The sequence below is a fragment of the Rhineura floridana genome, chromosome 1 (genome assembly GCF_030035675.1).
Source record: "Rhineura floridana isolate rRhiFlo1 chromosome 1, rRhiFlo1.hap2, whole genome shotgun sequence".
Taxonomy (NCBI): Eukaryota; Metazoa; Chordata; class Lepidosauria; order Squamata; family Rhineuridae; genus Rhineura; species Rhineura floridana.
The window spans coordinates 253,528,887-253,541,177 of record NC_084480.1 but is presented as its reverse complement, the minus strand read 5'-3'; the positions used below and the strand labels follow the sequence as shown (position 1 = coordinate 253,541,177).

General features: G+C 41.8%; 1 protein-coding gene across 5 annotated transcripts in view; it reads left to right on the top strand.

Annotated features, from left to right (window-relative positions):
- The window catches only part of NOL4 (nucleolar protein 4), a 243,519-nt gene that overhangs the window by 188,938 nt on the left and 42,290 nt on the right, over window positions 1–12,291 (top strand). For 3 of the 5 annotated variants that reach the window (XM_061599913.1, XM_061599822.1, XM_061599737.1), the window contains one exon: window positions 10,041–10,220. In XM_061599913.1, coding sequence (XP_061455897.1) covers window positions 10,041–10,220 — 180 coding nt within the window. Of the gene's footprint in view, window positions 1–10,040; window positions 10,221–10,947; window positions 11,140–12,291 lie in introns of all 5 variants that reach the window. The other 2 variants (XM_061599651.1, XM_061599563.1) reach the window with 1 other exon arrangement.

Sequence of the window (12,291 nt, the reverse complement as noted above, 5' to 3'; positions counted from 1 at the left end):
TTGGTCATACTGACTAGGATTGACGACAGCTAGAGTACAACATCTGGAGGTTTGTGAATTCCTCATCCCAGCAATAGAGTCTACCCAGGAGATTTCCATCTATGCCATTCACCTGCACAGTAATATAGGCAATGCACAGGGACATCCCAAAGGTGCATGAAGAACCAGTAACTCCAGATGAGTGAAACACCACACTACAGTACAGGTAACACCACTCAGCAAGATCATTCAGTATCAGGGCCAGCTCCAGGAATGCTGGGGCCCTTGGGCATCAGCCTGCCCTGAGCCCCTCCACTCCCCTTCCGCGATCCGTGGCAGGAGCCGTGCTACAGATCGCAAGACAGTGCAAAGCTTTTGAGCCACCCGCCGAGCCGCCCACCATGCCCGCCATCCCCCCCTTCACCTACCTTGCTCTGTTGTTCTTTGCGGCTGCATGCGCTGCGTGCGCAGGGTTGCCTTCAAACAAGATGGTGGCCGAGGTTTCAGTAAAGGACTGAAGCCTCTGCTGCCGTCTTGGTTGATGGCAGCAATGCGCACGCTGCGTGCCATCAACCAAGATGGCAGTAGAGGCTTCAGTCCCTTATGAAAACCTTGGCCGCCATCTTGTTTGATGGCAACCCTGTGCGTGCAACACGCACAGCCACAAAGAACAGCAGAGCAATGTAGGTGAAGCAGGGGGATGGTGGGCATGGCGGGCGGCTCCTATCCTGCGATCCGGATTGTGGAAGGGGAGCAGAGGGCCCCTCAGGAGCTCCTGTAGCTCCGGGGCCCTCGGGCCAGTGCCCAACCTGGCCGCCCTTTAGAATCGGCCCTGTTCAGTATGACCATGCAGAAAATTCCTTCTGGACTCCAAAAAACTGATATTTTTTAAAGACAAGTCCATGCCAGCTTAAGTGCTTTCTATTGTTATTAGGTGACTTTGGTTTTCTAGGGGAACCTTACCATAAGTTTAAAAGGGCATTTTAATTTTGGAGCTTTCTGCTGTCTGCTACCAGCAGGAATCCCAGCAGCAGTGGCACTTCCATCAACTGGCAAATTTGGCGGGTGGAAGAGGGGCCTCCATGCCAGTGGAGTGACATTAGCATCACTCCGTAGGCAGTGGCTGGGAGGAGGCCCATGGACACCTCCACCCAGTCCAACCTCCGCAATGCAGAGGGGTTTTGGATTGCTCTGTTAGTTGCATTTACTGTACTGTTCTCTGCTCTGCAATATCCTTTACTATTTGGGGTAATCAGAGTAACATACAATATCCTAAATGAGGATACATCACATGCATGTTTGCTGGATTTTTTTAAAAAAAACCTTACTCCTGATATTTCATAACTCCATATTTGCCATTTTCATGCTGCAGCACAGTGAGTTGATATTTTCAGAGAGTTACCTACCTTCCCAAGATCTTTCTCTTACATGATTTCAATCACATTATTTTATATGTGATTTCTCTCCCCGCCTTTTATAGGGCATCATCATGCATTTAACACTGAATCTCATTTAAACAGTTAATATTCAAGGAGACCATTCCATGAATTTGTAGCTACAAAAAGGAACATGTTATTTCCAAAAAATCTTTTCAACTTTTAGAAGGCCAAGAGATTTTTCTTCCCCTTTAGATGTTTCATTCTCAAGAACTGGATTCTTGATGTTAATCCCAGCCTCCTTCATTCTTGGCTATGAATTTTGTTGTGTACATTACAGAGATTCACAATGAACAATCCACAAGAATATTGTTATGGGATTTGGGGGCTGAGATGGATGATTTCTATCTTTTCAGTCTCTGATTTGGGATCTGTAGGTTAAGAAACCCACTCCACCGGTCAGACTAGGTTCCTTTGTTAAGCTAGCCTGTGAGCTAATGGGTTTGTCAAGTAGCCACCATTAGCATATATAAGAATATAACAAAGAGAGATTCTGTTGCTGTTGGAACTCTTTCTGGAGAGAGGCTTTCCTTCTCCCCCCATTCTGCAGCCAAGGAGAGGCTTATGTTTTTAAGTCTAGGCAGCGAGAAGCTGGGAGCTAGAAAGACACACAGGGAGGCCTGCTCTCTGCACCATGGCTTTGGGGTGTTACCCTACAAGCCTGATGAAAAAGCAAGCTCTGTTGGACTGTTAATGCTGAGAACCCTTCCATCTTATGTTTAGGCTGTGAATATGTGTAAATAAACCATATATCTATCTAGTATATCTTCGGGCTCAATGCAGGAAATTCTAGAGAATCCCCAACAGACAGCTGATTATCCAGCCTTTCCTTGAAGACCTCTACTGAGAAAAAACCCATCATCCATTTGATACCCCCCGCACACAAAAATCTTTTTAAAACAGTAGCTAAAAGATTACCAGTGGGGTTCCCTTCACAATTCAAGTATTTTATGTAATGACAAATTAAAATTATCTTCAGCTTCAAGAAGAACTTCTTAGTTTAAGAGGTATAACGGGAGCTTGATAATTTGGCATTTACACCCCAGGACCTTCTGGATACAAAGCCTAGATAAGGAGATACTTGAAGGACTTTAGATCCTCCCCCCTCCCCTGCAGTTTCAGGCTTCTGGCTGCCTTTCCATGTTATATGGGATTTCTGGTGCTCTTATGATTATTCCAGACAATTAGTTTTCTTAGTGTGGTTATGGAGGATTACCAAATTTCTCAAAAGATAATTAATGTTGTCAGAATATGAACAAATACTGGTTGTGGTTTTGCACATGGAAGTCTAGCCAGTGCTGTTTCCAAGTTGTGCTGCACGAAAAAGAGAAGTACATTGAGTTGGCTCTTCTGACCTTGCTTTGACGGCAACAAATTATTTGTTGGCAACAGCCAGGATTGTGCATGGTTATCCATTCCATTAGCTTATTAGGCAGTGTTGCAGGGTTAGATAAGTCCTTGTGGGTTACAAACATTTAACTGTTTAAATAAGTACCATGTGTCTTTTCAAATAATTGTTTTGACATTGTACATCTTTGATGATGTTTACATTATTTTAGGCTGTAGCCCTAAAGAATGTATAGTATACTCACTTACCTGGGAGTAAGTCTCATTGAATCCAATATAACATGCCTAGGATTATGCCATTTTAAAGTCAATTGTAAAATCTGAGTTGTTCAATCTATATCAGTCTTGGATATTTTTAAGTATCCTCTTCTGAAAAAAAAAATTATTTTCAGTCACAGTGAACTGTTCCCTTAAGAATATTCCAGGCTCTGAATAAATCCTTCTGTAGGCTTGTTTATTTAGAACTATGACATGCAGCTCTTTACAGTACCCTTATGGTGACCTGCAAACTTGCACCTCTACATCTGTATGTTGTCTGTTGAACTTGATTACTCATTCAAGCTCCATTCAGGTGCTGATAATGCAGCAAGTTTATTAAACAACCTGGTCAGATGCAAAGGAGGCCAGGGAGCCTGTTGAGATCTGTGCTAGAGCGGACAGGTAAACCATAAGAGAGTGCGGTCCGGACTGGTGGAGTCCCTGGTGGTGCCTAGTGACAGGCAGTAACCACGAGCAGGTAGGAACCTGACAGGGAGAGCCAGGGAAGGACGCATCACATCTGAAGGAGCGCCTCCAGTATCACCAAATATGCCGCCAAACAAGATCAGCCTCACAGGACCTTCTCTCGGTCCCACCGACTAAGACAGCTAGGTTGGTGCGGACCAGGGAGAGGGCTTTTTCGATCGTGGCCCCCACCCTCTGGAACTTACTTCCCTTTGACCTTCGGCATGCCCCCTCCCTACTGACTTTTCGCCGAGCCTTGAAGACCTGGCTCTTCAGGCAGACCTATGGGATCTCTGGGGTGGGTTAGGTTTTACATTGTATTAATGTAAGATGGTCTTCAGATGAGATGTTATGATATTAATAATGTGATGATTATGTATATGAGTAGATTGTATTTTATATTGTATTTTATATTGTAAGTCGCCCAGAGTGTCCGTTCAGTCGGACAGATGGGCGTCTGCTAAATAAAATTTTATTATTTATTTTATTTACATTGTTGTAGAAGAGGGGATATTAGCAGGTTTGGATTACTTATAATAAGCTACACCTGCAGAAATTCCCTCTTCTACACAACTATTAAAGGTGCATGCTCCCTGGCCTCCTTTGCATCTGACCAGGTTGTTTAATAAACTTGCTGCATTATCAGCACCTGTATGGAGCTTGAATGAGTAATCAAGTTCAACAGACAACATACAGAGTGCTTCTGTTTACTAATCTTATGCAGGTGTAAGTAAACCATATCCAATCGTGTTTTAGTGTAAACAAAACTAAGAGAAATGCCTGCTATTATTATCATTCAGTATAATTCTCTTTCTCTTGCTCATGAGGAGAAAGAGGAGGGGGGGACAACTTAGAGAAAACAGAATGCTAATACCAGGTCAAAGGTTAGAAATGGGAAGAGAACGGAAGAAAAGCAAACATGAGACAGAATATTTACAAAATGAAATGCAAAGAAGCAATAAAAAAGAACTGAAGTGAGTTAATGGCTTCCATGTCTGGTTTCTTCCCACCTGTACACCCTTGTCTATCCTGTCCATTCTGAGCACTTAGACAAGAGACTCCTCATTTCAAGATGCAAGTATTCTCTACTTTTTTTTGTTGCTCTTTGTTTAATCTGTTTCTAACAGCCTCCTATCAGCCAGGAAGGACACTGCTCCTGACCCTACAAGTTAAAAATGTAAACATTTGATTCAACCTAGATCTATCCAATTCCCAGCCTTGCAAGCTAGGAAACAAGCAGCCCTGGTTTTGTTAAAAACTTCACTAATGTAGCAGCTATGATCACATATCCAAGGGAAAGCAGAGAAGAAAACACCACACACAGTCACCAAAAGCACATTTTCTATTAAAAATGTTAATACTAAACCAGGGCCAGCACCAAAAGGTGGCCAGCTCTGGCCCTGGCCAAGATCCCTGAGGCCCACAGGGCCACCTGAAGGGGCCCTTGTTAGGGTAGGGGAGTAGCGTTCCCCTTCTGTGATCATAGGGAGGGTTTTGCCCGCCTGCCCAATCTCCAGCCTGCCCATGCCCATGACCGCTTGCTCACTCTCCCACACATCTGCTTGCTCTCCTGCCTCCTCGCTTGCCTGCTTGCCCCCCACCTGCCCACTCACCCCCCTCTTCACCCCCCCAACATCCCATCCCCCCCACCCACCTCCCCGCTCACCTGCCCGCTCACCTCCCCCATGCCTGCCCAATCAGTAGGTAGGTAGATAGGTAGGTGGGGCATGTGGGTGCCAGGGCCCAGGGTAGGCTGATGTCCAAGGGCCCTGGTGCCGGCGCTGCACTAAACCAATGGTGGGTGGCCCCACTGGAAGCAGCAGCTATGTATTGATGTCTCCTTCTATTCCACATAAGGTAAATGGACAAAGCTGGAGAAACACATATGCTTGTACTTGTTTCAGCACATCTCCATGTCTGTTTTCTGAAACTGGGGGCACAGATGTTAGTCAAACTCTACCTCTTCATTCCCAAATCTGGGAAATTGGAGATTGAGTGCATTTTATCTTGAAGTCAGCTTCACACAGACTTCACAACTGATTGGCCATCAATCCCGTTGCCACTCCAGGTGTGTCCAATAGAAACACTTTGCTATAGGTTCAGGCAGAGACAATGATTGCCCAATGCTTTGCTGTGGGTGGTCCTAAAAGATCTGACATCAATAGGGCTGGAAGGATCTGTCAAATTTGGTTCGCTGAGTTTGTAATTTTTTCAATCCTAATTTCAAGTCTCCACATTTCTGTAGCAATTTGCATTTTTTATTTAAAAAATTCTCATGAATATTCTCCAGCATTTTTGTGAGAATTTCCCCTACTACACAAATTCTTGTATGCAATTTTAACTAATGTATGCATTTTTGCAAGCAATTTCTCCTAATGTAATGCATTTTTGTATGTTATTTTCAGTAATATATTAATTTTGAGCACAATTTTCCCTAATACATGCATTTTTGCAAACTCTGCTTAGTTGGAGAACTGCATTGCAAAATTCAGATAGTTGTGAATTTCGAAGGATGGCAGTGTTTCAGTTATGTTGCTTCAGAAAGTATGGATTTGACACATTTGGCTTTAAATGTGAATTGAATCGAATATCTTGCCCATCTCTAGGCATCAGCAGTGAGGAAGGAAAATGTGTTCAGCTGTGAGCAAATATGTTTTGGACTGCAGCTAGACAAAATGGTCTTGCTGCTTTTGAAACAACTAGTGTGCACGTAGCCTGAGTGTCTGGCTCAGGCTCTACATGTCAGCCTTTCCTTCTTCACCTTCACTTAGTTGCTGTTGAAACTCCAGGTATGTCTGATAGTTGGATTCCAACAGCTCCTTCAACTGGCTGTGCAAGTAGTCATTTTTTGGTTGAGGTGATCCAAGAAAGAATTGATCTGCTCCAGCATAGAATTTATAGCTGCATATTCTGCTTTCCTGAAGTCATTGTCCTCCTCCTCCTCACCCCTCGCCAGGCTCAGATGCAGTTCTCTGTTTGGCTCCAACATCTGGTGCTGTTGCTGCGCTCAGCCCAGTTTGGGAATCACCTCCCAGGTTTGCAGAGATTTTAAGCGTTAATCTGTTTCTGTGGCTCCAACTCTTGCTTTTGGGCAGGAGGAAGGGGGAGGTGGACCAAGAAAATATATCATGCCCCTGATAAAAGGAATGGTGTAGTCAGTGTATGGCAGAAGTAGGCCACACTGGCCACAGTGGGGACCAGTGCAACCCTCCAGTGGTGGTTCCATTCCCATTCTCACTGATCTGCAGTGGAGAGATCCCCCATCTTGGTTGTTTTGCATCATTGCAACTCACCCATGCTGGTGTGCATTTCCCATAGACTGACAGGGATGAATGCACTTTGTATGTTCTCTAAATGTGTATGTTGGTGCATACATATCTTTTAGCTACATTGATAGAATGGTGTTTGTGTTTTGGCTTGTACTGACTTGCTGTGCAAAATATACTGAAAGGATGACAGGATGTCCAAAATCTAAACCTATTAGGGGAAACCTGTGGTATTTTGATTCTGTTGGTAGCTGCCAAGTTTTTGACATTCTGAGTGGGTAATTGTTTAATGAAATGGCCGCATGTGATTTATCCAGCAAGCCTCTGATTCCACTCTGGAGGAAATTGTGAATCCTGATACGTAGAATGAAAAGCTTTGCAGGGAAAACAAATCATATAATATTTTTCATATGCTGTTGACAGTTCTTGAGTGATAAAACATCTAGTATCTACACCTCTTGGTGACTTTGGTAAAGCATAAATCTGCATTTTACTGTTTCCAGAATAATATGTAACTTAACAGAATTTTAAATAAGTATGGACTGTTAATAACAAATGAAAGAATGAATGGCTTCTCTGCCTCATACATTTTTTCATGTATATAGTTGTCATTTTTGCTATTCACACACATATGTTAGAGGTGATCTAAGACAACTCCCAAAACAAACTTTTCTCTATAATAAAGAACACCTTGTGAAATTGAATTAGCATACAAATACTATTTATATGTCAGTGTTCTCCACAAGATAGTTGGCTAACTGTACATAATGGAAAGTTATTTACTTATGAAAAGATTTTCCTTTATAATACAAAATTGTGATAAAATGATGGGTTGGGTCCAAAGAACTGTAAGTGGAAGGAAAACAGCACCTAATGCTGTTCTGCAAATGCTGGCACAAGAGTTCAATCAGTACTAGATACAAAGTAAGTTTTATAACAGTTTTCATCGTTGTCTTGCACAAAAAAATTGCACAAGCTCTTGCACAAGCAAAAGAACATCTTTAGATTTAGTTTTGCTTTTCTCATGCAGTGCTGCAGTGTTACAGCCCTTCTATTAGAAGGCACCATTCATATGCTGAAGGGCCTCTTTAAATCTAAGCCAATGTCCATTGTTCGCACATCATGCTAAGCAAAACCATGGCTTAGCATGAATATGATGGCTCCCGAGGAGAAAATTGCAGCTGCTTTGTTCTTTCCTGGGCTTCTTAGGTCAGTACAGCGTGTAATCTGAGCTCAAGATTGTAGCATCCAGCAAGACATATGTGCTGTGGGTCGGTAGTTTCAGAGTCTGGATAATTGGTCAATTGCCTGCTTTGGATGGGGTTGTACTCCCTTTGAAAGAGAAGGCTCATAGTCTGGGAGTGCTCCTGGATCCATCTTTGTTACTAGAGTTCCAGGTGACCTCAATGGCTAGGAGTGCCTTTTAACAGCTTTGACTGGTAAGATAGCTGTGGCTGTTTCTGGACCGGGATAGCCTGACCACTGTTGTCCATGCACTGATAACCTCCAGGCTGGATTACTGTAATACATTTTATGTGGGGCTGCCCTTGAGGTTGGTCTGGAAGCTGCAGCTGGTGCAAAATGCAGCAGCATGACTGCATACTAGGGCAAGATATTGCCAACATGTTACCCCGCTGCTGAAAGAATTGCACTGGCTGCCCATTAGCTTCTGCATCAAGTTCAAGGTTCTTCCTTTTGTGTATAAAGCCCTATACAGCTTGGGACCAGGATAACTGAAATACCCAGTTGATCATAGTGCTCTGCAGGTGAGGGCCCCCTGCAGATACCATCATATGCAGATATCATCTTAAAGTCGACCTTTAGTGTTGTGGCACCTACCCTTAGGAATTCCCTCCCCTTAAATATTAGACAGATGCCATTTCTGTTATATTTTCAGTGCCTACTGAAGACCTTCCTCTTTTAACAAGCCTTTTAAGTAGAGAGCTTATCCTGGTCTGCATCTGTTTTGGGATTGCTTTTCAAGACTTTTTAAAACATTTTTAAAATACATTTTTAAGAGGTTTTATTTTTAAAATGTTTTTATGATGTTTTGTTTTTGAGATGTTTTAAGATGTTTTTAGTGTTTTGTCCTTTGTTTGCTGCCCTGGGCTTCTTCTGGGAGGAAGGGTGGGATCGAAGTTTAATAATAAATAAAATAAATTATAAAGATCATAGTAAATGTCTGTCCTCTTTAACTACAACATTTAACCATAGAACAAAACTTGGATACATGTTGTGGTTAAGGAGGAGAGACTTTAGCCATGATCCTAGGGTTGGACGACACACTAAGCCAAACCTTCGCTTACCTGCCATTCTGCACTGATCTGCAAAGTGGATGTGGTCACAGTAACCCATGTTCTGACTCATCGTGATATGTGGACCAGGCCAATGTAAGGCAATTTCTAGAAAACTATGGCATTTCCTAAACAGGTTGTGGCCCTAAGAGATAATGCAGCTAGAACTTGTTCATAGAACCTGCATATGGGATGGATTCCTTTTGTCTTTAGAAGTGCATGTATTGTTAACAGGCAGCATTTCCTTAAAACCTTTCCCCACCACTGCACACTTAATTTTAAAAAAAGTGTTTGTTCAACATGACTAATATTTAACTAACAGGAAATGAAAAGAATCATAACTCTAAACTTCACGGTCATCTGGGGAAATTCCACTTGAGAGGAAGGCATCTGAGGAACTTCTCACTTTAATATATAGGAGGGCAGAGAGAGAGAGAGAGAACACACGCGCGCGCAAGAGAGAGAGCACTAACTGTAACTGGGAGGCTGTTCTTACAGTACATTTTGTACTAAGGTTCCTTTTTCTGAACATGAAACACAAGGATATCATACCAGTTATAAATGGCACAGACATGTATAAATTGTGCGTATTTTGAAAGCAAACCCAGCAAATAGTAATAAGAACAAGTGGCTATAACAACAGAAGAATTCCCAGATCCTAATTTGCCTTAGGCTGGACTCGAGATTCCACAGCAGAACTGTTGTTAACAGGTCCAAGTTAATAATTCTGTCCATTAGATCTTATCAGCTCTCTTGTTCACAACTTCTATTGTGAATGTTATCCTAAACTATGCATTTTTAAAATTTATATTATGAATAAATTGTACATTTACATGCTGCCTGATCTAAAGCTCTATACAAAGAGTTCCCGAGCGCTGTTTCTGCTAATTCAACTAATCCAGTGGGGGGATTTGTTAATATTTAGAAAAGGCCAGGATTTGTTGTGGATGCTTTCCTCAAGATCCATTTTACAAAATTGCTTCCTTTATTCCTAGTCACCTGCCCATAGCTATTCAAGCTATGATTCCGGCAAGAATGAAAGCATGGACAGAGGCGCTGAAGACCTCTCCCTGAACCGGGGAGAGGAGGATGAGGAGGATCATGATGAACAGGAAGATGCTGAGAAGGCCAATGAGTCTGACGGGGTAGAAGCTGAGCGTCTGAAAGCTTTCAATGTGAGTTTAATGAACAGCACTTTATGCCCTTCTGAATTTTGAGACTTTTGTTTATGGGTAGATCTGGCAGTCAAAGAGGTATACTAATTTTCTTTATGGAAGGGGGAAACTCCCCACTCCTCACCACAAGCACATTAAAGCACTTGCAAAGAGACACCACTTCACCAGATATAGATGTGTAAAGTATCTTTGCCTGTAAGAGATATCTCAGCTGTGTGTTTTGTGTGTGTGAGAGAGAGTGCATGTTTACCCAGTGGACAGAGGCAGTGGGGGGGGGGGCTTTAAACAGTTTCTGAAGCATATTCCAGTGGTCAGCTATTTTCTATTGCTTTCCAAATTTATGTAATTTTGCATGACAACACAAAAAAATTGTTCACAGCGGGGAAGAGTAAAGAAACACAATTCAATATATCAATGTAGCAATCATAGTGCATTGTTAATAACAGCCATGAAGCGATGCCTGTTTTCACAATCTGTGTTTTATTTCCCTCCCAATTTCTATACATCACAGTCTAATCTTTTCTTGTCTTTTTTTTGTCGATCCTAAAATAAAATCCTTGCTTGCTTAACATTTCTGGCTTTCCATTACAAAGCTCTTCACTGTGTAAAAATAAAAAATAAAAGAAAGAAAGAAAATGTCTTCCTCTCTGTAATTGAGTCAGGAAGCTTAGAAAGAGAAGAGAGCACCCCTCCAAATCCTTCTCCTCTGTCTCCCTCTTGCCAACAGATGTTTGTCAGGCTGTTTGTAGATGAAAACTTGGACCGAATGGTCCCAATCTCTAAGCAGCCCAAAGAAAAGATCCAGGCTATCATTGACTCATGCAGGCGACAATTCCCTGAGTACCAAGAGCGTGCCAGAAAGCGTATACGCACTTACCTCAAGTCCTGCAGGCGGATGAAAAGGAGTGGTTTTGAGATGGTGAGTTTTGATCTAAAAAAACCAGCCCTAGTTTCCATCAAAAAACCCATTACGTAAATCCATGACACTATTTTGTTTTCATCTTAGTGTCTGTTTTTTTTTTTTGCGTTTTTGGTAATGTCAGGTCAGAGGTTATTTTTCCTCCTTTCATATTATCTGGATCCCCCCCTTTCTTCAATGCATTTGAAATGCCCTGGAAAATGCAGCTCACAGTTATTTCAAATAGAAATTCATTAAAAATGAAGAGCTCCTCAAGATGTAAAGAAACAAACATATAGAAAGGAGATTTTGTTTATTTTTTTGGTCATCATTCTGACACCTATAGAGAAGATACACTGGCCTGAATCTGCAGGTGCATGTGTACAGCTGTCGGATGCATATGTGCAACTGGACATAGTATGTACCCATGCCTACCCACTGATTATCTTTGGGATGGAATAGGAGTCAGCCCAGTCCTCCCTCCCAAGCATATGATGTCAAAGCTGACAGATCTGACCATGTGAACAGGATCTGTACATATTTCCTGATGGAGAAATAAGAATCATAGGTCCAGCCATTAGTGCTGGGTGAGTCAATATAGCAAGGGAATCTGCTGACATTCTTGAATTGGTCTACTACGTGTTGCGCTGTTGCCATAATTGCCATGGAATTTATTGTCTAGATGGCATTCTGTATGAACTGTAGAAACAAGAAAATGGCTGGACCATTTTTAATGGTGTTCATGGTAGCTTTTTAGCACGGTCTTAGACAAATCATATTTTAGGTATTATTTTTTAATGGCAATATTAATATCCTGAGGAGCTTTTTTAACCTTTTTGATTTCTCACAGAAAGTGAGAAACAAAACAAAAAAACATTTTGGGCCATCATGAAGCAACCGTGATATGGTTTAACTGACTGAATGTCAATCAAAATGTAGAAATACTACACACATCCTTACCCATTATAGAAGAGCCCTGTAGAAAATTATCACTGTCAGCATTTCCATAAAAAGACCAAAAAAATCCTCAACCCCTTCCCTTCATAACTTCCAAACATCATCTACCTTTTAAATATCATTTTAAGAAACATATCAAAAATTATATTTTATATATAAAAAAATCTTTCTTTCTTTCTTTCTTTCTTTCTTTCTTTCTTTCTTTCTTTCTTTCTT